The 27,710-nt window shown below is 42.5% G+C and overlaps 1 protein-coding gene across 2 annotated transcripts; it reads right to left on the bottom strand.

The window, feature by feature from the left end:
• Positions 1 to 1,917: 1,917 nt before the first annotated feature.
• On the bottom strand, positions 1,918 to 26,591 carry ALKBH3 (alkB homolog 3, alpha-ketoglutarate dependent dioxygenase). Of its 2 annotated transcripts, XM_052781922.1 has the most exons (9): positions 26,476 to 26,591; positions 25,522 to 25,634; positions 24,256 to 24,290; positions 23,249 to 23,296; positions 21,490 to 21,593; positions 20,181 to 20,269; positions 16,811 to 17,020; positions 8,093 to 8,191; positions 1,918 to 7,551 (listed from the first exon to the last, which is right to left on the bottom strand). In XM_052781922.1, the coding sequence occupies exons 1-9, from the start codon at positions 26,543 to 26,545 to the stop codon at positions 7,459 to 7,461; spliced, it is 861 nt and encodes a 286-aa protein (XP_052637882.1). In that variant the 5' UTR covers positions 26,546 to 26,591; the 3' UTR covers positions 1,918 to 7,458. The 2 variants fall into 2 exon arrangements, with proteins under 2 accessions (XP_052637882.1, XP_052637883.1); XM_052781923.1 differs by lacking the exon at positions 23,249 to 23,296.
• Positions 26,592 to 27,710: the final 1,119 nt, after the last annotated feature.

The raw sequence follows: 27,710 nt of genomic DNA, 5'->3' as shown, positions 1-27,710 counted from the left end.
TGCTCAGGCCGTTTTATTCTACCTGTGGCTGCTGCAGCACCAAGATGCTGCATCCTGCGTCCAGCCTGCAGTGCCTCGCTCCATCGCTCTCCTTGTCCTGAGGCCTGGGAGGATTTCTTCATGCCGGCTTATAAGCCTGTCCCAGGGAAGCAAGCTCTTCTCTGGCACGAGCCGTGACGGCTTCATCGCCGCTGGGGAAGCACAGGTATCGGCAAATTTTGCCTTACGCGCAGTTTGCCAGATACACCTTCCTACCGACGTGCCCCCTGCCTCCCCATCCCCGTGCAGGGGCGGGCACCAGTGCCACATCCCGGCCAGGTAACCCAGGGAGCCTGCAGCCACCCTCCGCTTCCCAACAGAAAACACCCCTGGGCAATTTTAAATCCCTCTTCCATCACTCCCACTTGCTTTTCCCGAAGAATTGAGGGGGCCTGCATCTTGTGGTCCTCCTCCTTTCCAAGCCCCCCCCCCCCCAGCTATTTCAAGCTAAAGGCATGCCATGCCAGTCGGGCAGGCTGTCTCCTCCTTGGCACAGTGCAGAAACCCAGCACGGAAGGACGTGGGGAGCAGGGGGATACTGGGAACCATGTAAATTCTGCAGCCTAACAAACCAGGCACCAAGCTGGGACTGCGGGTTGTATGTCTAGGCCAGTACAGCCTCTGGCAAGTCACGTCTCTGTTCACTCCCGCTTCATCTTTTGCTCTCTGCATCAAAAGCTCTTCAGGGCAGAAGTCCTCCCGCAGCCCTCCCTCATGATGACGAGGACCCGAAGGCCAGTGACAAGTCACAGCCACAACTCCCCTGTGCCACCCAACGCTGGGGCTCCTTCTAGCCTGTGGGTTTTTCCAAGTGGCCTGTTTTCTGCTCTTTATTGCTTTAAAGGATTGTGCTCGGCCAGCTTGCCTCCCAGGGTCAGCCACTGCAGGGTTGCGTGGCAGCCTGCTGGCACAAGGGCATTGCTGGAAACACATGCCCGGGGCAGAGGACTGACACCGGTAACTCGGAGATCAGCTGTAATGTCAACCCACCCTTCGGCGTGGATCTATGCGGTGTCTCCACCATGGGAGACAGAGTTAGTAACTGTATTGGGTTTGCGTGGCAAGGTTTTGGTAGCAGGGGCGCTACAGGGGTGGCTTCTGTGAGAAGCTGCTAGAAGCTTCCCCTATGTCCGACAGAGCCAATGCCAGCCGGCTCCAAGACGGACCCACCACCAGCCAAGGCTGAGCCCATCAGCGATAGTGGTAGTGCCTCTGATAACATATTTAAGAAGGGAAGAAAGTTGCAGCGGGTACAGAAACGGCAGCTGGAGACAGACGTGAGAATATGTGAGAGAAAGAACCCTGCAGACGCCCAGGTCAGTGCAGAAGGAGGGGGAGGAGATGCTCCAGGCACCGGAGCAGAGATTCCCCTGCAGCCCGTGGGGAAGACCACAGTGAGGCAGGCTGTCCCCCTGCAGCCCAGGGAGGTCCACGGTGGAGCAGATCTCCACCTGCAGCCCGGGGAGGACCCCACGCCGGAGCAGGTGGGTTCCCGAAGGAGGCTGTGACCCCGTGGGAACCCCGCGCTGGAGCAGGCTCCTGGCAGGACCTGCGGATCTGTGGAGAGAGGAGCCCACGCTGGAGCAGGTTTTCTGGCAGGACTTGTGACCCCGTGGGGGACCCACGCTGGAGCAGTGTGCTCCTGAAGGACTGCACGCCATGGAAAGGACCCACGCTGGAGCAGTTTGTGAAGAACTGCAGCCCGTGGGAAGGACCCACATTGGAGAAGTTCGTGGAGGACTGTCTCCCATGGGAGGGACCCCACGATGGAGCAGGGGAAGAGTGTGATGAGTCCTCCCCCTGTGCCGCTGGGAGGGGGTAGGTAGAGAATCCAGGTGTGAAGCTGTGCTCGGGAAGAAGGGAGAGGTGGAGGGAAGGTGTTTTGAGATTTGATTTTATTTCTCATTATGCTACTCTGGTTGATTGGCAATAAATTAAGTTAATTTTCCCCAAGTTGAGTCTGTTTTGCCCGTGACGGTAATTGGTGAGTGATCTCTCCCTGTCCTTATCTCGACCCACAAGCCCTTTGTTATATTTTCTCTCCCCTGTCCAGCTGAGGGGGGCAGCGAGTGACAGAACAGCTTTGGTGGGCACCTGGCATCCAGCCAGGGTCAACCCACCACAGTAGCACCCTCCTGTGAACAGCAAAGCAGCTGCACACGTAGCTATAGGCAGAAACAACTTTTCAGTTGAGCATCATTCTGGATCCAGTGAGCACTGTCTGTCTGGATGATCCCCTGTGGTGTGTAAGACTCTGCTCTAAGTCTTGCTCAGCCAGCAAAACCTCCTGAGTGAATAGAACAAAGTTTTTATTTCTGTCGGGAAACCTAAATCAAACAATGGGGGCCATGCAGCAGACCTCCTCGCTCCTTATTCTGATTAAAATTCTTCAATACAGTCCCTACTTTCTTTACTTAAAACAAGACCTCCTAGCTCTCCCAAGACGTGCCTTCCCAGCGTGAGCCACCAAAGACCAGCCAGCTAACCTGTTCTTCAAGGGAGCTTGTAGTAACTCCGCAAAGCCGTACTGAACATTACATGGAAGAAGAATGAGGTAAATCAAACAGGGCAACAGGGGAGAAAGCACCCATCTGTCATCTTGCTGAGTGACTGGCCCTCTAGGAAGGGCCAAGCACTGCTGAGCCCCTCTCTAACCCTTACCAGTCACTCTCGGACGTGCCAAGAAGAGGAGATACCACCTGCAAGATCTCAGCAGAAGTTAGGTGCAGGGAGGACAGGCCAGTGAGCTCCAATTTAAACAAACGGCCCAGGTTGCTATGGAAACCGCAAGGATGGAGGAGAAGCACTTTGAAAACAAAACACAGCGAGGCAGATTTCATATCCACTCTGAAAAGGTTTATGACCAGAAAAGGCAAAGTGGGTGTTAAATGCTTTTTAGCTAAGTCAATAGCAGCAGCACTTTTGAGAAGGAGGCATTATGGATTCGCAGCACCCATCATACGTCTTCTATCCCAAACCCCAGGAGAACAGTCTTCTGTAATTTGCCAATACTATGGCATGAAAATTCTGGTTTCTTAACCCCTTCCTGGCACCCTGTCTCCTTCTACATTATTATTGTAGCTATAAATTACTATATGTAACTATACTAAGCCCATCAGTCATGACAAATGGAAAATATATAGCTAGAAATAATCTGACACAGGAGGAATAGAATTATCTAAGGCTTTACATCTAATCAAAATTGAAAGTCCTAAAGAGGTTTGGGTTTTTTTTCCCTGGAAAAAAGAAAAAAAGAAATACAGCAGAGAAATGGCAGAACTTTGCTATTGATTTTAAATGGCGTGTGCTCAGATCAACCTGGTGTGGCCCAAAAGCATAGTATTCAATCAGATATACTCTAACCTCATCAAGAGTTTGTGCTTGAATATTCAAATATTCTGTCATTAAATGATTATTGCAAGTAGCATGGAGACAGAGAGATTCCTGACGCCAGTATGGTTAATTAATACTGTTACTGTTTATATAGGTGTTAAATAAATGAATGGTTACATACTGTTGATGGAACCAGTCACCCTTTTTTTCAGAACAGCTCCATCCTGCACGTTCCCTTGGGGTGACAGGTCACTATCCGTCCTTACCAAAGACAGCTTCCATTCGTCTGCTCCTTATCATCAAGCCTGAGGGCCACCATATTTCAGAAAAGGTGATGGCTATTTTGGAAAAGGGAACCTTAACTGGGGCAACTAGTAGACTCTATCTGTTTGAAAGCCACAGACAATGAACAGTTTTGAGGAATGCAATTTTTCAGCTTTTCTTGGAAGAGACACACATACTCTGCTGAAAAATAACATTTCAGCATGAAGAAACAGGGAAAAAGTAAACCCACAGTTTATATCTTCTGCATGAAGTAATATTGTCACACCTGCAGCAGGGAGCATACGAGACCTAACTAGAGATAAATATCAACAAATGACAATGGGAGTGAGAGGGGAGAGGAAAAGGCTAGCAGAGGCAGTTTGGGAGACACAGGAAGAATACAGGGAATATGGAAAATAAAATGCAGAGGTGCTCTGTAGGCAAAGCAGCTCTTAGCACCTGCTCCACTACCTCACAGGGACAGACTACTCCATGCTTAGATTAGTGTGTCTGGTGATAATGGCAAAATCAAAAAACCTCTGCAACCCCCTTGCCCCTGAATCCTCTGTGTACGTATATACCTTTGTTTTCAGATAAACAATAAATTTTACTTTAAATTAATGTAACGTATTCTGAGTTTAAATCTTTTTTCAAAAAGCTTTTGTCTGGCAATACTGTACTGTCAAACCAGTCCTGGGACAGAAGAGAGCCTTATAACTGGCAAGTAAATCTTTCCGGTAGCATTTTTAGAAATATTGTTTTCAAATCCATGTAACTAGGAAAAAGTTCCTCCAGCTATCTTTAAGTTAAAGAATGGAACCTAACTACATATTTACAATTCTAAATACATTATCCTCTGCACTTGACTCCAACAGCAGAAACAGCTGAATAGCAGCACTAGAAATTTTCAAGTTGCCCTGGTCTCTAGTGAAAAATCTTTAGGTGCCATGAGAACACCACCAGGCTCAAGACTTCTGAAATCTCAGTTTTGTGCACATCCGTTTTGAGAACTCTAAGAGCGCTTGCAGCATTCAGGAACAAATTTCGACCTACAGGAAAAATGTCCCTGCAGAAACATCTCCTGAGATGTGGGCTGGAATCTCCTCTGCTCTAAGCCATTTCCTGCTGTCCCAGCAGGCAGGAGGTTGCTATCCACTGCCACCTGGCTAGGTGACTTTTTTTGGGAGGAGGTGGGGGAGGAAGGAAGGACCCACAAGCTCCCAGCTGACAAAGAAACTTGACCTCTATGCCAACTGTTCCCCTCGCAGCCAGGGCACTCAGGACAGGGGGAGGAACAATGCCATGTGCCTTCTCCCCACTGTCAACCAGATTTGGATATAAGCAGCAGCCGTAGACACACGAGAGCAAGCAGAACATAGTAGACACCAGCAACAAAAGGGTACTGCCCCAAGAGAGCTCTGTGGGATACAGCATTTCTCTTATAAATAATTTTATTGCTGGGGAGGAAACCATGGTCTTCTCCCAGATCAAAGGAAGTAAAGAAACCAAACCACAATTTGCTAACATTATAAATTGAAACCAAGAAAGTAAGTGAAAAACTGTTCTTCAGGAACAGTATCAGCCTCCAGGGCCCTACCATCAGTTATGTGCCATAGCTTCATTGAATTCAAATGCGTTGCAATTTCCACAACAGGCTGAGGTTCGGGGGTTTAAAAGTTTCCATCTCGTCCCCATCTCCTACTCTCTCTTGCAGCATGACTGCTCTTAACACAGTGTAAACAAATGTAGCTTGTATGAACTGATAAAGGCTAAAGCGTTGCCTTGTCAGAATACCTGGAGAAATTTGCACTGCCCCTTGGTCATGGAAAACCACTCTCTGTCAGGACTGCCAAACCTGGGCACATACAGGGATGTGCACAGAGCTCTAGTTACCTAAAGAAAGTAAACATGAAAGTAAGCATCTGCCTCCTTCAACACTAATTCTCAGGAGATACATCACAGAGCCCAGATCTTAGATTCAAATGCAAGCAATTAACATTAAATATACTCCAAAAGTGTATTTCTATACAAACTGGGATGAAGGTGAAGATGTTATTAGATAACAAAGTAAGTTTTCCAATAACATTCATTCATTTTAGAAGAATAAGCCATTTCAAAAGCTATATGGTGCTTCAGGTAGAGAAGCTGCTTCTAGAGTTGTTTGATATACAAAGAAAATGATTCTAGCCAATTTCAGAGCACAGGGATTGAAATGGCTCAACAGTCTGTCCTTTAAGTTATCCATAATGTTAAAACATAGGCATAATTGAGTATTAATAACTTGACTGCTCTCATCAAACAAGAAAGTTAAACTACTACTGGCTAAGAAAAGATAGACATTTTCTACACGCCAACTTATTCTTGCACTGAAGAGGGATGCTAGCTTGCTTAACAATGTTAACATGTTACAAGGCAAAGAGTATTTATCCATGCTTAGATCCTACTTCAGGCAGAAAGTGAAGACATACCAAACCTATGTTTTGCTCCAGTACAGTAGATGCCATGTAGCTGCAGTGAGAACTTAACCACGTAAGCAGCATACCTGACCTAACATCCAGACAGCAGTCATCTGGTTCCTACCCACAGGTGAGATGTACCCAGGGCAGGCAAACTTGAAGAATTCCAGCAAGTCAACCTAGAATCAGGTCTGAGCTGCTGACTGCTCCTCTGTAACAGCAGAGGTTCAAGAGACAACCCTCCAAGTAATACTCTTGTAATGCAATATGCATTGACCTAGGAGCGGTAGCACCAGAGAAAGTGCTGCACCTGGTGCTACTACACTCCTCTTAGTGTAGCTTTGCAACTGACTTACGTTGTGATTATAATAATTTGGGTCCAAATCTTCTGGGTATGAAATATGGCAGCACAAGCCTAATTTTTAGAGATGCTGACATTTCCTGTCCCACCTGAAATCACTGGAAGCCACAATTTAGTTGTTCTAAAAAGAAAAACTAAAAAGAAACTAAGAATTTAGCAAATTCTGAAAGTAATGTTTTCCATCTCTTTGTGTCTATTTTCCTGCCTATGACACAGAGGCAACAGTTTTAAGCCAGCAGGGATGGAGGACTGTTAACACTCAAGCAATGGGAAGCTTCGACCTGGCTGATAAGGCTTGTGGCTACAGTGTCTCTGTTGCGTGCCTTTGTCTGTCTTGTCTACATGGATAAACGGTTAGGATAAAGCCTGACCACAGAGTGCAGAGCAGAAGGGAGCCTTGACCCTCTGTTCTACTAGACACTACTGTAATTCAAGTAGTTATATAAATAACGAAACTGATTGCTTCATTGGAAGAGACTTTGCAACCTACAAATGAAAAGCAACACACTACCCCTTGGTGAAATGAGCAATACTCAGAGATGATCACGAAGTGCAGCTTTCTCATTTCTGTACACACAGCACATCCAGCTGGCTTTACATAAAAGAATCCTGTCTTGTTGTTACTTAGAACATAGATCACTACCTGGGGGAGCAAAGGGGAGACGAAAAGGTGCAAAAATAACTGCCCACCGAATCTTTCTGCTCCAGTCAGTATCTCTCAGATCTTTGATGTGCTTTGTGTTCTTTTAAGAACGATAGTTTTTTCACAAACTTAAAGCCTGTGATTTAGTATCATCTAATAGCGTATCATTTCTGAAAACAAAACAGCACTGTCCACATAACACAGGCAGCTTCTGATTGTCAAAGATCTTCATAATACTGTTTCTTTTCCCCCACCAGGTATTTCATAGGACTCTGTTCCTGTACGGCTTCCTTTAAAACTGTAGCAATCTGAGGCTCTGGATCTGCTGTGGGTTTATATCCAACAATGCCCAAAGTGCCTCTTCACTTCCAAACTCCATCAGGTTCTGGATAAATGATCCTAAAGGTCAAGTTTATCCGTGCATCTCTAGAATGATATTCCTTAGGCACTCGATGCTGTAAGTGGCATTAGAAAAAAAAAAACAAAAACAAAAACAAACAAAACCCAAAAGCATGAGCTTGTGTATTTAAAATACAGGTTACCAAGCAATGTAAAAAAACTTATTTCCTATGCTGGCTTTTTATTAACATTTCTAAACATTTAGGTAAGGGAAAAAATTCATGTTCTGACTGCTCAGGGCCACTGAAAACAAAAGGTCTTTGTAGATTACTGTAGATGTGTTAATTTAAGTTGCGACTTATATTCCAAGCTCCTAAATTGATTTTGCTCTTTCAGCTGCAGGCTGCAAGCTTCATTGCTGAACTTTAATGCCGGCACATCTGAGCTGATTCTTATTACATCACTTAGCACTTGGGAAGAAAACCCATTGTTTCTGCGTGTGCTTTGAAACTCTGAGGCAGAAAGCAATATTAATGCGCTGGGAAACAACTGTGTCACTGGAAGAAGAATGTCCCATACCTTTATGGGAGTGCCTCGTGCATATTTAGAAAACTGCACTGCAAGTAAAGCACACAAACAGTGTGGAGGAGTTCTTACCTGCCAATCCTCCTGGGTAGCTCCTTCCATCATCAGCAGAGTCCCGTGATCAAGTGGGATTCTTAGTCTTTCTACGTAAGTATAGTCTCCATTCTCTTCCTAAAAAGAAACATTAGACACTGAAGAAGCAGGCATGTGCATTTGGTAGAAAGCCAGTTCCTAATAGCAGAGCTTAAAAGGCTGTGAGGGGAGAGGAGGAAAGGAAGCTCTTACAAGATCAAGAAGTCTGACTAAACCTCTCTGTTACCATATTTCATAAAGAGTTCAGGAGCTGAGCATTTTAAGGATGAAAGAAGCCACTGCGTCTCACTGCCTGTACAACACAGGTAAAGTTCAACAACAAATTCCTCCATCTAGTGCAAAATTCTGGAGCAAGGCTGCAAACCTTTTGGAAACATCCACTCTTGAAATAAACAGTTCTGCGTGGAGACATTCTGCAACAGCCACTCCGATTCCAACAGTTAACTACTTCATCAAAAATACACATCTTCTTTCTATTCTGAATTTGTCCTGTTTTGGACATTACATGTTGGTATAGTATTATCTGCTAGATGAAGAACCTTTCCTATCCAAAAAAAAATCTCCTTTTCCTATAGTACCTTGTAAAACACGTTGTCTTAAACTTTATCATCACTAAGCAAAACAGACTGCTAAACTAGAAGACAAATAATTTGCAAACTTTTGTTAAGCCTTCAGATTATGTACAACTTTTTTAAGCACAAATACAACAACCGGACATAGTAACACTGCAGAGTTAGTCTCACACGTGCCACATCAGTGGGAACAGCAACTCTCTATTGCTTTGCAGTATCCCTTCCAATTTTAAATCAGACTAATACACTGCTAAGTCAAGTTGCTCAGGGAAGTCCATTACGCCAACATGGTTCTCTTTGTCAATCACAACAGTAACCTCTTCATGAAATCATACTATGCGTGACATGAACTATCTTCCAGAATCCCCATGGGCAGGTATTACAATGCTCTGTGTATTCCTTTAATATTTTCTGATTTTAGCCTTCAACAGCTGCAGAAAAATTTGCTGCAAACATTGAACAACTTCCATTTAACATCTTGCCTACTTAATGTTGGCACTTTCATTATTTCATTAATATTGAAATGTGAATAGGAAAACCAGGATGTCCCCCAAATACAGAATGGCAGTATATATTTTGCCTTTTCTAGATCTCTATTGCCAACTTTGCAAGCTGTCTAGGAAGAGCTGAAAGCAACTCTCTGAAATGAGGAATTCAGGGAAGTTTCAGATAGGAAATCCTGCAAAATACGGGGACTATTTTAGAGAGAGGGGGAGTTAGAGAAATATTTTAATTAGTGTTGAAAGGGAGGGGACTCAAGAGGCCTTTTATTTTTAAGTTATAGAAAGCCATAGATAGCTTGAAAGTATAAAGTGGATAATAAATGTCCTCCACTGAAAAAAGAGTATGTATGACAGGTTCTCAGCCTCTACATTGTAAAACTACAGGGTTAACTTTGTTCTGAGTATACTGCATATAGCAAACAGATAGCCTGAATGCCTATTTGTTACTGTATCACTGCCTCTAGAAGCAGAGATACTGGCTTTTTTCCAGAGAGATCACCAAATCAGTTATTTGTTCTTGAAAGAAAAGCCAGAAATACACAGTTACTACAAACAGATGAGAAAAAAATAATTAGGCCAGGTCTGAGCTTCTAAAGCATGACGGTGCATTTCTGTAAGGGACCATACATCTTAGACAGTTGCTGCACAAATGCTTCAGATTTTTTATTTTTTAATTAGTTAGGCAGTATGTTCTCTTCCAGTTTCTTATAATGGTTGGTGGACTCCTAAAATCACACTTGCTGAGTGTTTAGGAGGAGGCAATGTTCAATTATTTCAGACCCAGCTGAAGGCAGCAATTACTCCAGACTCAACAAAACCTGTTACTACCAGCGTGGCATTTGTTCACATTTGTCATGTAAAATGAAACTGTACTTTGGAGGGGCAGGGGGGAAAAAAAAAAAAAAAAAAAAAAAAGAGATGCGAGGTCACTACTTATGTCACTTGTAACAGAAGCAGATTGCAAAGAAGCTGGAAACAATACAGGACAACTGAGACTGGGAAAATGGAATTATCACAGTAAGATTTAACCCAGCTTGAGGTGCAGGTATAGTTACTTCACACTGACAGAAGTCCCACATTCCTGAAACAGAAACAAATGTTACAAGATCTCCAGGCTTCAGCTGTATGTTGAGTTATTCAGGATAATTAACAGGGTTCTGCACAGAACCGACAGCTAGAAGAAAACATCAGCGGGTCATAAAAAGGCAGACTTAGTCTTTTGAGAGCCATTAAAAAGACCCAACAGCTCTCTTCCAACACATTTTACTGCTTTTACAAAACCTCACATTTTCAAAAATCTTAACTAACTTCCTTGAAGCTTAATTGTGCAGTGGCCCAACTTGATGCACGTTTGTCTTTTTTGTTCATGGCTTGCTGAAAAGCTCAAAATAATGAGGTAAAGTATCAACTACTGGGAAAATTATGTCCTGGACTTAAAACAAAGTTTGATTTTCAAAAGAACAACTGGGAGTGTGTGTGTGTATAAAAGAGATGCAGATAGAAAGATGACTGCAAATCCTCTAAAATGCAAAAGAGCTTGGTTGGAACCAAATCAATTCCCAATAATAAAAAGCATCACTTGATGTAATTGACTATTTATTCGCACCACTGCCACTTTCTGCTCATGTCTGGGACTAGAAGTCACAGTGTGACAGAACAAGGCTATTCAATACTGCTGGTGCAACTGGCAGCGCTGGCTGGCAATTCTGGATTTGTGCATTTTTTGGGAATACCTAAGGGCCCAAGGCTGCGCCAGTGATTAATTAAGCTCACTAAACCGCTGGAATCAGGGAGTACTGAAGGCATTCAGAATCACTTGTAATATGCATTCTTTGTAAAGACAATGCAAAACATATTTTTAAGCTTCTAGAATTATTAGCCATTTATCTTGCTCTATTTTTAGTAAGGTGTAATGCCAAAAACGTTTTCTTAAACTTCAGAGGAAACAAGGAAAACATTTCAAAAATAGGTATTGTAAACATGACTGCTGATGAAAAGCAGAGAAATACCATTGCATGGCTCTTTTCTATTTCACAGGATTACATCATTTCACTTTGTGGATGGACAACAGTGGACTTATTTTTATCTCTTGCTCATCTTGATTAAAAAGGAATTCTTCTAAGATAAATGATTTAGGAGAAAGCATCCTTTTGGCTTAGAAAAGTCAGTATGTAAAAGCAACAGTTACTTTCTGTTTTAAATGGGACATCTCTGAGCTTAGTTTTACTTAGAAAAAGAGATTTTTATGTCAATTGGTTTCACAGAACTGGCAAAGTTAGACAAAAAATTTTTACTGTCTTACATGTTGTTACTAACACTGTCCACCAAATTTCATTTCAGAACTTTTATCTCTAGAGCTGGTGTTAGACGTACAGAAAACTCAGCTGAGTTTCAGAGGTCAAGAAGTTTATGAAGATAATTTATTCTTGACATCTAGGGATGAAAAGATTTTTTTAAAAGTACTGATAACAAACATGGAAAGAAATGCATCAGGTAACTTTTATATGGTCACTTTGTAACTCCATAGATGTATTACAAAACCAGCTGCTTCCAAGAACAGGTCTAGTAAAGCAACAGTTCTGCTAATATACTAAGGTATATTAGGATTTTCATAATGTTGAGTTGCACGTTTAATACAACCCAAGCTTTACGCTGTCCAAGTACAGTGGCTAAAACTTTTTTTTATCCTTAATTTAAGTAACTACAGCTAATAAGTGAGGAAAGCTCAGCATGAGTTAATGGGAAGCTGTGAACATAAAATCTGTAAGTATTCCTGGACTCCATCAAGCTTTTTTTCTTAAAATGGTATCAGAATCAAAAAGGTAAGAAAGAGAAAAGATCTAGTATAAATCTATATAAATCACCTAAGTTTGTTTCTCTAAGTCTCAGGCAAGTTTATTGAGATAGTAGTAGGAAATGGGTTCTGGATAGTGTGGAAGCATCTTCTATTATAAGGAAAATTAAATGGAAACTTCTTGTAGAATAATGTATATATAGTGCAGTTATACATGCAAATGATGCAACTATTTTCAAAGGCTAAAGTCAGCAGCCTTCATGGAGAATGCTGGCTTCTAGTCTTCTGCTTTACCTATTTACCTATTACCAAGAGAATTCTCTTTATGAAACTTCTGATCTTGACTTGCTTCTATCCCCGTTTTCCAGTTTACTCCTCTACCACCAGCTGTGGAAACACCCTCCTCCACAACAAAGTGGTCTCATCTATCGATACTTCTGCATTTTTACCTGTTCATTCTCACTATCTCTGATGAAATCCTCACTGCAGCTCTTTTCTTTATGGACTCAGTAAGAATGAATATTGTTGTATTGCCCTTTCCTCATGTCATCCACTTGCCTGCCTGCATAGGACTATCTTTAAACCCCCTCAGTCTGCAGCTGACCTAGCAGACTGCAACTGAGGTAGCTCTAAAGCACTCGCATCTTCCTCTCTGCTTGTCTACAGCTGCTCAAGTCCTGCCAATACTGGTGGACACCACCTACGCCTCTGCAGCCACTGCTGCCTGCAAGTCTCCTTCGTGCCAATCTAAAAGTTCAATCCTCCTCGTCCTGATCAAAGCGTCTGTTTCTACCGTGCTCCATATATTCCCACGTTTGTCTTCAGTTAGGCCTGTTGGGACACAAAGGGTTATTTTTCTGCTGTTTTCAAAAGTACTAGGAGATCTTTAACTTCTGCTAGAACAGCTACTCAAGGACAGGACGACTATGTTTTAGTGTTTCATTTGAAGGACAGACCCATCTGAAGGCTGATTCTGAGAACACCACGAACATCCTATTATCTAACACACGCGTGAAGCTCCCCCCTTCCCCAGCACCCATTGGTTTCCTTGGTTACAGATGGAAGAAAAGCAACCTGACAGCTGGCTTTCTAACTCCTTCCACAGTTCACATGGCAGTTCATTGGACAACGACACCCAACTGGTCCTTACAGCACCCAGAGCACCTCTCAGTGGGACCTGGGAACTCAGTGGGACATTAAATATCACCCTTCACCCTGGAACTAATATTTCACACTCAGCTTCCAGAAAGACCTAATCAGAGAACCTGGCACTGTCTCACAAAGTTGAGCAGTGATAAGCAATAGTCAAAATGGTAGTGAGGCTGTATCAGAAAGACCCATCTAACACGGCGAAAACAATTCCTCTGGAGTAGGACGGTGAAGTCACATATGAGTGGGACAGGGGCCTTGAAGCAGCATGGAGAACAGGAGGGGGTCACGGTGGTGCAGTGGGGACAGTTATGCTGCGGGCAAGCACGAGAGGACATGTTGACAAAACCAATAGATTGCATGTGAATTGTGTATGAATCACAGCTCTATGACAAAGCATTCATCTCTTGGTTTCAGTGTAGGCAGGAGCTACAATGACGAGGAGGGAACAAGGAGGCAAGAAAAAGTTTAAGTGATTTACTGGAACTAGAAGTAGAAAATAAAAGAAACCAGATCACTTCACTGTAGACTTTGAAGTACCAAGTAGGCATCCAAAAAAACGTAGAAACCTTTTAAAGCAAAGGCAAAATATCGGCTATGATGACACAACTGGTCCAATAAACAGAAAAGGCAGTATTTAGAAGAAAGAATGCTTAAAAAGAAAAACTCCAGTGGAAAAAGTAAAACAGTTTCTGGCGTCATGTTAATTTCCACAAAAAGTCTCCTTAATTCCAGCAGGGAATTTACCCTGAAATGTATTTGTAGCTTTTTTACATGCACTGGGCTGAAATCTGAGTAAGAATTATTTCTGCTTATACACAAGGGATGCTTGTTGATGCAGATTCAAATAGGCTATGTGTGTCTCTACGCTCCTTTACCATCTATTATATGATGAACACTTACTCATCCAGTACAGCACTCACCCAAAAGAAAAACAGAGGACCGAACCTTTCCTTCCCCTCACCCTCGAACAATTTGCAGGAAAAAAAATACCACTTGCACCTAAATAACTTTTTTTAAATTTTATTTTTTGCGAAGGAAAAATGCAGAGAAAGGATAAAAAGATTTCCTTCTGTGACAGTTTCAGAGTGGCCTATATAAACACCACCAAATTTCTACCAGACAAATGCCAAAATTCACACAAACATGCACAAAAAAACCAACCCACCAACATTACTGGTTGTCTTTGCTGTTAAGAGAAATAGGATTTTATTATCTAATAAATTCATCCACATTTCAAGATATAACAGGAAAATACCTGTACAGATACTAACATGAACTGAATTCTCTGAAGGTTCTGATCTAGCATTCTTCAACAGCACCAGAAGATGTTACCTGACTTGTGGTACGTACTGTTTTGTACCCAGTACATGATCACACACAGGCAACCGCTTTAGTTTTTTTTTTTCCATTACCACTTATCCACAGTGAGCTTCTAGCACAGGATTTCTCATCTTGTATTTTCATTCCATCTTTCCATCTTTCATCTCAAAATACTTAAAAGCACTTACAAGAACAGAGGCAAATGAAGGCCTTTGAAACTCTACAATCTGAAATACTAGAATGTAGGCCCTCAAAGAGGTTTAATTTTGGCAGGAAAAGGATTTACTTTCTCTTGCTGTCCTCACTGAAGACTAACCCTGGAAAACCCAATGTACCGATACTGGCAGATTATAAACCAGGGAGAGCCTGCATGCCTGTTAATCTGAATCCCTTTTCCCTAGGCTACATTCCTCTTCCTGTAACTCGCTTTTGAACAAAAGTAATGATCAAACTTCAAATATCTACAATCAACTTTAACTTCCTCTTAATGAAAGAGAGAATGCTACATTACAATAGAGTATGAAAATTACTTCTTTGGTGGTACAGCCTGAAAGGTTGTAATTTCCATCAGAGCCTCTTGTAACTCCCACTTGGCAAAGCATCTAGTGTCACAGGATGCTCTCAGAAAATTGCAGGCTTTGGGAATGTGCAAAGAATACGTAATGTGTGCCATATAATTATTAAGTACGAGTTCCCTTAGGCACAGGATGCAGTTAATAGCAACTTATTCAAAGATCACTCTGCACATGAGGATCATACCTTAGAAACAGGTACGTCACACTTGCAGAAGGAATATACTTCGTAGGTAGCAAGACTCAGCTAGTCAGAAATATCAGGTCAGAGGCACTGAAGAAAAAAATGAGGAGAGCTTGAGGGATACATCTATAGAAAACCATCCATCTCAGGAAGAAAAGGGAAGAAATCGTCCAGTACAGATCAAAGGTGGCGGCCAATTATGAATGGCACACACTGAATTTCCCCTCTTTGCTCATAATGGACATCTTTTCAGAAAATAGAGAACAGAACAAAAAGACATCTTGCTCACGAACTGGGTTTGATTTTTAAGAGGAAAACTGCAAAGTTTATACTGAAACCTAAGTGGCTTTGATTCTGATCCATCGAAGGGGAACACATGCACTTCTAGAAAAGAATCCAAGCACCATTTACCTCAGTTTCCCAGAGGAATGAACTTTCGAGCTGACATTTTGTTATCATCCCAGCGTCAAAGATACTTACTCGTCATATGCCCACTGATATAATGCACTGGTTATATGATCTCATGCTCAGGGACCAGGATTAAATTAACTTCAGACAACAAAGAATTTACAAATTAAAGAACTGGTGAGAAATACAGATTATTTATTTGTTTTCTGGTTCAAATTCTGACCTTTGCTGTTCACGACTAGGTGACCCAAGGTGACTCTTGATGGGCAGACTTTAGTACGTCAGCATACAGTTTTCTAATAGGCTGATAATCATCACCTTTGCTTTCTGCATTACTTATTCAGAATAAATAGCAACATAAGCAGACAGCAAACTTCTTCCCAAAGGTCTCAAAGACTACACATGCAGAAAAGACATCTGAAGTAGGATACCCTAAAAAGAGGCCTGTATTCTCAACACAGGAATATGTGATTCCTTTACTTGGATAAATATGAATTGCAAAATTTAAGTTTTAAGTTGGCATGAGAACCCAACATACCCAAGCACAGCATTTTATCCAGAAAGAGTATTCACTATATCACCAACTTATTCCTGAAAGGATGTTCCACACATGCCTCCTTATCAAAGTAAAGATCTCCATTTAGGCTGCAAAGTATGACACGACAGTTTGGTATTTTAAGGAAAGGAAATGAGCTCCTTCCCTCCCTTCACTGTCCCTCAATCGGAACACGAGTCAAAATGCAAACATTTTTAAGAAGACTTTTACTTGCAAGAGCAGTCAGAGCTACTCATCATCCCACATACACTATGCATTACACAATGTTTGCCCGAGTTTAAGAAAATGGTATCAACTCTTTGGTTCATTCATACAGCAGAAGTCCCCTTCCACCACTACTGATTTCATTTTAAGTAACGGGAAAGGCCCTTATTTGGGCAGAAGAGTGCCCAGGTTGCAATTTCACTGCAGCACTATACTGCTGCACATTATTAGAGTGGTCCCATTCCCATCCTCAAGATGTCACATTCCATGCAACAGATTTCTTGATCCCTATGCTTATTTCACAGAACTTTACGAATTGTGCTTCCATTAACTACTATTAAATGCTTTTAGAAATTAAGTTCTCTAAACAGAGGAAAAATACGAAGCATATTAGTAACTACAGGACTCTCTCAATGTGGTATGAACACTCACAGGGGAGGGTTTCTTCCTCATCTCAAAGGTCCGGGTAGCACCAAAGCTGAGTGAGGCAATGACAGGATTTTTTCCCAGTGATGGTTCATCATCACTGTGCCAGTCTACGCTATCCTTCTCATTTCGGTAGAGGTTGCACAGAAGAGAGTTGAAGGTATAGCCAGTGAACTCTTCAATGCGCTCCTTTAGCATGGTCAGCAGAGGATGCCACTGTAATCAGCACAGGAGGAGTAGGGTAAATACAATGAAAGCAGGCCACCAGCAGCGGGAAACCGCTAAGAAACAAAATATACTGCACTTTAATCACAATAAACTTGAAATCAAGCAAATGCCTCTGAACAATTCTGATTATGTTTGTAGTAAAGCTGAGGAATGGGCTTTCTGCAAAATATGCATATGTTACCTATCGCTCAATACTAAATCATCTCTTAAAACTATGAAGCTAGTCTGCCTTTCATACTGATGTAGCCAGCCACCCCAATTAACTCAAAGGTGAGAAAGTACACAGAGTAAAATCTGCTTGAGCTGACCACGGATCAACATCGGGAATTCTTAACTAAGACGAGAAGTCTGCAACTTCTCTCATGCATATCTGTTTTTTTTAACCTCCTAGCCAAGCTAGAGGAGTTTAACACAGGGGTCTGATAACATCCGAGTTTCTTGGGCATTGCTGGTGGGCGTAGCGCATCTGAAAGTTGCAATCAGTGACTAAATGACACACTGTCAATTGCCTGCAACTGTTGACACAGAACAAGAGACAACACTATCATAACGTGGCCCTCTGTCCCCGCTTGGTTAGTACAGATTGTTGAGCCCAACTCATCAGCTCTTGGGGTTTTGACTTTGACATTGTAACTTTTCAGTGGTTCACAAAACCAGTGTCACAGGCCCTGAATTTCATCCTTCCCTTTGCTAACATCTTGCTGAGCCCATAGCCCACAGCAGCTCTGCACATTCCATTACAACTCAGTTCAGTGAATCGTTATTTAATGTTATAAACTTACATCACGACTTTCATCTGTCAGAGTGCTTTTAAGTACTACATAAGTACATATATTAAAAAAAAAAAAAGCCAAAGCAATGTAGGCCAGAATTTTTGCCCATTATATAAGCAGAAACACAGATCAAGAGAGGATGAAGAACTGATTCCAAATCTCCCAGTGCATCACTGGCAGAAGAAGGAACAGACAGCTGGAATTATTTCTTAGTATCCATCTCTAATAATGGAGTCTGCACCACCTTCCTTCCATGCTAACCCATGTTTACGGGTTTTTCACCTACTGGCTACACTGCAGGAGCCTCAACATACCATCTTTCTCTGTTAGGGGTATTTCTAGCTAAGTCACCCCTTCAATGACTAAGCATCACGTGAATAATTAATTATATATAAATATAGCTTACAGCTATGGGACATGTAGGGAAATCAGTAATACCACTGAAAAAAAGCTATAGCTTGTAATTGGGCTGCCTGAATGTGCAGTATGTGCAGGACATACAAGGCAATGACAGAAGTCCAACAAGAATTACTGAAAGCACTTTTCAGTGACCAACCAGGACTGGATTCCTTCAATCCCATCACAAAAGTATTTATTACTAAAAATGTTACCATATGGTGAATTTTACAATTCAGTGGAAACCCCACTACAAACCTGCAGCAGCAAAAGTAATTTTGTTGAAACATTACTGTGTCACCAACTACACCACAGCTTACAAAGAAACATTTTTCTAACACCAAAATTCATTTAGGCATGAGCACTGGATTATACCTAGCAGTGCTGCAATCACACCCAGTCTTACCAAACAAAAAAGGAGGGGCACAAAGCTAATTACTCCTACAGATCAAGCGTTCAAGGCAGGTAATTGGTTTTGGCCAAGCTGTGCACTAAATTATATTTTATTCAGGATATTTTTGTGATATAAGCCCTATACTACAGACAAGGGCTGTGCTCTTTACACCATCCGCTGCTGCTTCTAGGCTGCAAGAACTCCCACCTACAAAGTGAGTGAAATGTCGGAGTGTCTGTGTGCAGTCTACCCATATGTCTGCCTATGGGCAGTTTCCAGCCAGTGGCAGGGCTGGCTCCCAGCTATCCAAGTTTGCCAGTGCATCTCACTTTCTGCTGGCATTTCTTTCTCTCAGTAAAAAGGAGAATTATTCACGGATAAAAGACAGGATCAGCATGCGTGACTGATTTAGGCCTTGTACCTCTTGGATGACAAAAACAAGCCAGTGGCCCAATGGGTAGTAACTCTGAACTTTATGCAAACAGAACTGAAACCGTGAATTCAGGGTATACAGGCTCTATCCAACCTCCGAGCAGCAACAGCTTCCACAACAGACAATTCTGAACTGGATTTAAATCACCAGCGTACAGCAGAATGATTTTGTGAGGGCACTTCCAATCCCTAAAGCCATTCAGCTTCCAGAAAAGTCCATTTTAAATGGTCCACAAATAAGTACCAAAAAAATGCCTGTTTTTCTACCACAAATTCCATAGGTTACGGAATTTTTGAACTATGGTATTTTTGAGACTACAAAATCATCACAACTCGTCTTGTTAAATAATGTCTTTCCACTTTTCCCAAACCGAGCTTTGCTCAGAAGCACCCGCCTTTGGCAGCAGTTCTGGGGCTCAGACACTTCTCTCTCGTGCTATCCAGCCTTCAACAGTCACTTTTAATTTATGGTTCAGAACACTGCAGCCTACTGCCATGGAAATTTCAAACAAAGCAATACCAAGAGACAGCCCAATGGGGCAACAGGCTGGAAGACAGAGAGAGAGAGTGAACATGAACAAAATGTCAGCGAACCACTCAGAAGGTTTTCAACCCTTCCAAAATAGCGTGGGAAATTACATCATACAATCTGGAGTTGCTGAGCAGGCAGGTTGTGATTTCATAGCGTTCACACAGGAATCCACAACATGCCTAAATTCTCATTTAAGCAGTACTGAATCTAAGTGCTTCTGAAAGTAACTATTTCAGTAATTGATATTACTGTATCTTTACAACAAAAAACTCAGTATGACTCTACACTACAATCTCCCGTACAAAGATGCATAGAGTAAGTCACACAGAACAATTCAGAGTTTTGTCCAAAGCTACAGTGACCCAAAAGCAGAACTTTAAACTATGGAGTGATAATTTCCTTTTACCAACATTAAGCAACTAAATCATGCTCCTCTCAGTCAATCCACTCATAATGTTTGTTTTATGAAGTTGTCCACATTCCACTAGAATCTGTTGCTGATCGCAAATGAAATGCTGATAGATACTCTACATAGAGGATAGAGGGAATTTTTGTCTCTCAATCTCTGCAAAGGATTTCTCTGTAGACAACAATAAAAGAAAACTGTAAATATATACATACATTTGGGTTTGGCTGCATTGTTATCCTGGAGTACGTGTAAGGAAGTTCCCCATACCAGGAGGTAAGCCTTGGTTCCTCAAAAGATACTTCTAAAAAAAAGAACAGGAAGACTTTCTCAGTTGCCTTATCAAAGGGCTTGAAAATGGAACAATGATGCAATTCTGCCAAGAAATTTGATCAAAAAAGGACTGTCCACTCACCTAAAGTTAAAAAGCAGCCCCTTAAAATCCTTAGCCTTACCTAATGAAGTCAAGTGAAGGAACAAGATTATTCAAAAGCAGGCCTGTCTCTGCAAGAAGAATTACCTTGCCAAAATCTTGGAACCACATCAATTTTCTCATCCCTATGCCAGACAGGGAAGGGACTGGACAAGATAAAGATAACAAAATGAAAATGAAATTTTATTTATAATTCTCGATTGTTTTATATTCTCCTGGTTCCACTGCCCAATAGGCTGGCATAAGTTGCAAGACGTATCCATTGGAAAGGATGACATGGAAAGGACTGCAGCATCAATGGGACATTACAGAATCAGATGTAGCAAGGCTGGACAAGTAATATTTTGTCAAATATGTGTACACCCTGTGGTGTAATACAAACATCAAGTTAAAAGTACTTTCAACTTCTGAAAAGACTATCCTGGTAGCTGCTTCTCATGCTTGACAGGTAACACTCTCCATTATACGGTACCTTTATTGCAAGCCAGTAAGCACAGATGTTGAAGATATTTTCCAGCCCTGTCCAGTAACTACTCTGATGTATTATCTTACATCCATTGCTGACTGAAAGAGAAATTTAGCTAGAACAGGTGCCCCTTAGTGAACAAATCCAGAATAGCAGTCTCTTCATTTACTGCATACTAGAACAAATAAGCAAACACAAGGGAAAAGAAACAGGCTTTGCTGGGATTTTAAGTGAGAGAGGCAAAAAATAATCCTGGTGACAGAAACCTCAAAGAACACAGGTTTTGCAGCATCACTGGGAGACAGTATGAAGGGATGGAGCACAGACTTAATCTAAAAAAAGAGTGGGGAAAAAGGACTGGAGATGACAGAGGAGGCAGTAAAATTCAAAGATTTTTAACACAGGCAATTTTAATTTGTAAAGATCTCATTTAATTGGCAGTAGGAACATGGTGATAAAGATAGAAAAATAAGCAGCAGTACTCTTCAGCTATGCATGGAAAACCTGGAAGGAAATGTGAAGGAGTGGTAATATGTAAAATGAAAAACAATGATAAACAATGCACAGATTTTGGTATGGAAATGACCTCAGAATGACCTGAAAAGCTGGTCTACACACTCCTTACCATGTCTGATGTGAGTTCGCTGACCCCAAGGTATATCTTGCAGGAGTTGTTCAAACATCCAGTCTGCTTGTTCCGAGTCAATAAAGCCAGGAATCAAATGAATCCTAAGGAAGAAAAAGAGAAAGAAAAGATGGAACGAGTATACACTTCTGTATATGCTTTGATAAAATATTCTAATTTCCAGGATACCCAAAGGAGCTAGGAATGGCTATAATGCATCAGACCAAAAGGCAAAGCCCAGTATCCTATTTCTGACCACAGCCAAAAGCAGGTGTGAAGGAAAGAACAGAAGGCAGCAGGAGCTCCTGATGAGTCTTCCCCTCACCAAACACGTCTAATTGCTTTTTAAAACCTATAAAAACGTATGACACCAACAATATCCTACGAGTCCCGCAATCAGCCATATACTGTGTGAAAAATGGCATCCTTCTGCTTGTTATTAACTTCACATCTGATAAATTAGATAGCCCTGATTACGGGTCTACAATCAACATAAGGAAATAATTGCCCTTTATTCACCATCTCCACACCACTCAGAATTTGATAGCCCTTTATCACTACTGCCATCCTATCCTCTCTTTTCCAAGCAGAAGAACCCTAGAGTATGTAACCTCTCCTATTTTTACATTTTCTTATGTACATTTTATATTTTGACTGTATTAACAGCAACATTCAAAAATTCCAGCCACTATGATGGAAGTCCAACAAGAATTACTGAAACCACTTTTCAGTGACCAACCAGGACTGGATTCCTTCAATCCTATCACAAAACTGTGATGGGTTGCAGAGTAGGAATGCTGTTCACGAGAGTTTACTCTCACAAGTATTCAATGCTCCAAAAACATCACAACAAGAATATATAGTAAAGGTGCTAACAGAGATGCAAAATCTCATTATTCACTTTCCAGAAATGTATATATTCCAGCAACATATTATGAAAACAAACTCCAGAAAATGACAGAATAACCCAGCTGGCTGTGTATCTTTCCTACTTCCAGCTGGTCAAAGTTTTTACTTTTCAAACTGGTATAAAAATTTATTTGTAGCTTTAGAAGAAACCACGGTGAAAGCTTTGAAATAAATGCACAAAAAGTTACTACGTCCTTGGCATTTTTTCCACTACTAATAAAATCTATCAAATTCAGAAGAAAAGGATTAATACCGATATTACACCTAAGCCAGCAAGGTAAAATAAAATGCATTTCAGTCAGTAGGAATCAAAGAACAAGTAGGTTTTGCTCTGAAGTGTCCTGAAGCTGAAATAATTAAGGCATAGCATGTAAGCAAAAGGGACAACCCTAAAGTTACCAAACCTGCCTAAAGTTAAATGCTTTTATTAGATTAATTTAAAACAAGTCCAATTTACAGCTAAAAGTTTTTGGTAGCTCTTAACTATACAACACAGACATCACACAGTCACTAACACAGGAATACCGATCCAAATTTCAAGCAGCAACTTACTCTGGATCGTGAAACAAATGGACATAGCCCCTTCTCCTTATTCCGGACAGGAACACGAGATGCAATATGCACTAAATGTTAAGAGATTAATTTTTCTTCTCTTCAGTGCTGCTCAGAACTGCATAACCCTCTGCTACCTGATACTCAAAGTAATTCCAGAAGTACTCTAAGCAGAAGATACACAGGAAGGGCAACGTGCACCTGCTATAGTCAAAACACTCTACAGAGACTAGACTTCAGAAAGCTGAGTATCACCGCACCATTCTGCAATAGCAAATAAGAAGCTTCATCCACTTACCTAGCAATGCCACTTGGTACTTTGCTGAGCTCATACACACCAGGCTTGCTGAGGATGTAGAAAGGAAAGAGTCATCAGATGGACAAACAACAAGAAATTATCTTACAGTGAGCAGCAAGGACTAGAATTGCTGTAAGCCTGGACTAGGGAAAGTTTTCTTTAAAAAAGAAAAAAGAAAAAAAGGGAAGCAATAATGTTCTGCAGACAGTCAGAGGTCAGAGTAAGGCAGCAAGGGGTATTGCAGAAGCAAATAAGTTTGTGTGTACTTCCTGCCTCTCGCTCTCATTTCACCAAAGGCTCAATACACAGTTTTAGGGCTCTAGAGATAGATAAACGAGGGACATCATGGGGAATCTAAAGACGACAACCATACAAGACTGCACCCTGACCACTATGTTTGCATTTATAGGCACACTGAGTAAGAAAATTCTACCAAGATAACCAAACTGAAGCAAATTTAATTTTCAAAATCTGTAACTTCACCACACACCACCACACCCTGTCACATTTCATGTCAAAGTTATTCTGAGAAGAACCCTATTTTAACACAAAGGGTAAGCAATCTACAAATACCTAGCTTCACTATAACGGTTACTAGCAGGTACTTTTCTGAACCTTCAAAGGAAGTGCTGCTTGAGTTGCCATACCAGCTATATTCCTGGGTAACAGTAAGTAATTTTGAGTAATTTTGAGAGACTGTTCTAGGAAAATGTACATTGCTAACCAAAAGGAGACATATTTGCAGTTCTGTCGATGCAGAATGTCCAACTGTTTGTTCTTCCTGGCTTATACAGCCACACCAAAGTTATAAAAACTGGTTAACAGACTTGGACTCTCCCGATTATAAATTCAGCCTTTTAAGGACTGAAAGACCATATTTTCTACTGAAATTTCTTCCAAAGGCATGTCAGTTGTAAGTGGAGAAGGAACTCTTTTTCAGCAGATTCCCACTGACCAACAAGACAGAAAAACTGCACAAAGGACAGTTAAGTCGGCAGTATACTCACTCTATCACACCTGTCTCAGGAACTTTGCGCTCCACCTGAAAGGTAACAAGACGATACACGGTGAATATTAAACATTTAAGTACCTGGCATGCTCTAGTTGAACAGAACTAATTGCCTGTGACTCTTTATAGCCACACACTGGTATGTCAGTGAGAAAAACATAACCTCTGGACAATCGGTAAGCAGTAACAACCCACCCACTCTCTCCATGCCCCAGAAACTCTCACAGGCAGCTACCACTGCAGGCGGTTTTTAACAATCAACTGCCCCCTAAAGGACATTCATTACTAAATTATCTGAATCATTACAATACTTGTTATTTATCAACTGCAACCAAAAAGACTCTTACGCTTACATTTGGAAGTAAAAATCTAGAGCAACTATAGGAGGGACAAACAAATCCCAGGACCCAGACAATGAGCAAAACACAAGACAGACCAGACATACCAGGAGCTGACACTAAAACTGTCTGCGCAGCTCGAGATAGCTGTTTTTTGTTAAAACAAAAAAAAACAAAAAAACCCCCAAACACAGTAGTTTAATCCAGCCTGGTCCAGCCTGGATTATCATTCTGTTTGTCTCAGGGATTTATGCTTCTCTTCTCTGAGCTCATTGGAGTGCTGAGGTGCAAGGTGGTACTGAGTTGAGCAAGCAAGAAGGTCAAAATATCGTACTCTATAGATACCAGGGCTCTGCCACAGAGAAAAGAGAATCTTCCCAGACCATCTCCAATCCTTCTGAGCCAAGAAGACAGCCTTTCAGACACTTCTGGCTTAGAAAGGAGTGTTCAACATTTTTTTTCCCCAAGCAAGGAACTGCCCTCCCACTGCACAGAGCACAATATCCTTCATCTGCTGATGGGACATACAGCAAAGTCTGTAAAACAAATCCCACACTCTTCCCCTGTAACAAATAAGACAGATATCCCAACTGAAAGAAAAAACAGAGCTCAAATCATGCTTAGGATACTGCATCATTCTGAATATTTAGGAGAATGTATGCTTCTGGCTCTCCAAAAAAAAAGTAGTTATGAACAGGTACATAATGAATACTCAAAGTCTGAGGCTAAACAGAGGGACCGTAACTTTCTGTTTGCCATATATGCAAGACAGTTGCAAACTCTGATTGGTAAAAGCCCAAAGTTCAGCTCAGCCGAGTTTTTAATTTGTTTTTGAACATGAGACTATAATCTCAAAGTCTGATAATTTTTATCATTTGAGGTTTAATAAAAAAATTAGATTCTGCTAGTTACCATCTAATTTTTACCTCGGATGGCTTTTCAAAGACAAATTGCTTTTGAGTGTGAGGCTGATCTTTCCTCATCCATGCCGGTCTGGCAGCTGCAGGGGCAAGGCTGCTGGCCACAGCCGCCTTAGGAGCTAAAGCAAAGAGAAAAAAAACCAAAGGATCACACGAAATAGAATTTCACCATACAAAAAAATATGGTTTGGAAGAACTTATGGAATCATTCTTTGAAGTATTCTCCTCTGCTTGGCAGAGACTTCAGGGAAGAGCCAAACCTATGTTACACTGCACAGAAACTGGAATTTTTTTATACATGTTATTCATAGAGGAACAAAAATGAAAACATCCTTTTATCAGGAGGGACGATATCTAGAACCTTTCAGTTCTACCGCAAACACCTATTGCATGCCAGCAGAAATTTTCCCAAGCAGCTGAACTGCCTCCCTCTACAATTTTTTTTAGGAAACAAAAAGACATTTCTCTGAGAAAAATACTTTTACTAAAACAAGATTTTGAAACTAGGGAGAAAGTATGGAAGAGCAACTCAGGCATACCACTTCATGCGTTTTATTTACACATGCAAGCAGTCTTAAAAACGGCCCTGAAACAAAGTCTTCACCCTGCATAATCTGAAAGATGGGAAAAATAATTTTTAAAAACCCCCAACCGCCCTCCCGCCTCGGCACTCTTTGGTTTAAACGTCTGACCCCAACCAGCGCTCTCCGTTCTGCCGTGTTTTCAGGGTGAAAAAGCTAAAGGAAGACCCGCAGTTAAGTTTTCCGAACGCGCCTGTTCCTGCGGCGGGGGGCAGCCGGGGACTGGGCCCGCCACCACCGGCCTCTCCGCAAGGCCGCGGCCCGGACAGGAGGGCCCCGACAAGCCCCGGGGCACCCACCCCGCGGTCCTGCCGGTGGGGCCGGGCCGGCTACCTGCACGACATAGCCCGGGGGCCGCCGCCTCGCCGCCGGTCCTCACCTGAGAGCCGTCCCGCCGGGGCGCCGGCCCAGCCGCCCTGCACACGGGCTCGCTGCCGCCTCTCCGTCATGGCGGCGGCGCCACCGCTCCCGCCCGCCCGCCGCCGCAGCCCGCCCCGGGCGTTCCGCTCCCGTTCCGTGCCGTTCCCGTTCCGTTCCACCGAGGTCCCCAGAGACCTGCCTGCCGCGCCGAGCCCGCCTTTCGTCCCCGGGTGCAGGCTTTGGGCCGCCGCCCTGAGGGGCGGAGGCGGTACCGGCCCGCACGCAGGTGCCAGCGAGCAGTTGGAACGAAAGGTTTCCTGTCAAAACGCGGCTACTCTCAGGAAGAGGCTGCTCTTCACTAGCTGTGTAAATTACATACCTACTTCCCCACGTGTGGAAAGGAGCAGGAGAGCTTTGTAAAGTTACAATTAGTGAGGGGAACCAGAAGCGGCTCCCCACACAGCGCTCAGGGCCGGGTCATGGCAGCCGCCGTTCCGTTCCCCACAGCCCCCGAACCGAGCTGCTTCTCCTGCCTTCCATCCTTGTGCCGATCCCGGGGGAGGCAGGCGGCTGTCCCAGGCCTTGTCCCCCTCCATGAGCCGCGGTTACCTTCGCCGGGGAGCAGGCCTGCTTCGGGGAAGGGGTCTGTGCCCCCCGGTGCATGGGGCAGTGGACACAGGCCGCTCGACTCCCACCCTCTTCTTTCCCTTCAAACAAGGGAGTGAAAACTCACTCCAGGTTTTGCATCGGTGACAAAAACGCCCTTCGGAGCGGAGCTGCAGAGAGATGGTACCACACGGACACCCCTCCTGTTCTCCATCCCCTGCCCAGGCTATTTCAAAGCACACGGGAAGCTACCGAATACACATTTTTACCTCAAGTTGCTGAGGCGAGTGGACATTCAAAAATCAAACTCAAGGCAATTTAGGTTACAAAGCGACTCCCTGCTGCAGTTTGGAAAATGGAAGACCTCGGAGGAGAGCAGGAACCCAAACGGCAGCCTGCTAGCACCACACACAGGGCAGCGGGGCAAAATGACCCCAGGCTCCAACTCCGCTGCTCCAGTGCCAGGTGGATAAGCATGCTCTTCCCCTCAGACGTATCTTTCCACCTTCAAGAGCTAGAAAACTGTTACTTGGAAATAACTATGTCTTATTAATAGCTTCATTAATAGTTCTAATTAACAGTTCATTTTGTCTTCCAGTGGTTTTAAAGTATCGGCACTGTAAAATAGGTAACAGCCAGGAAAACGTG

This window comes from Harpia harpyja, chromosome 3 (assembly GCF_026419915.1).
Source record: "Harpia harpyja isolate bHarHar1 chromosome 3, bHarHar1 primary haplotype, whole genome shotgun sequence".
Taxonomy (NCBI): Eukaryota; Metazoa; Chordata; class Aves; order Accipitriformes; family Accipitridae; genus Harpia; species Harpia harpyja.
The sequence above is the reverse complement of the archived record's forward strand: the minus strand, read 5'-3'. Positions and strand labels throughout refer to the sequence as shown.

Bases quoted from the DNA above. Each gene is read 5' to 3' on its own strand.
- ALKBH3 (XM_052781922.1), bottom strand. From the start codon at position 26,545: ATGACGGAGAGGCGGCAGCGAGCCCGTGTGCAGGGCGGCTGGGCCGGC. The intron at 23,297-24,255 runs GTGAGTATACTG...CTACATCCTCAG, and splicing joins CCTGAGACAGGTGTGATAGA to CAAGCCTGGTGTGTATGAGC. The intron at 7,552-8,092 runs GTAAGAACTCCT...TGCCACTTACAG, and splicing joins CTACCCAGGAGGATTGGCAG to CATCGAGTGCCTAAGGAATA.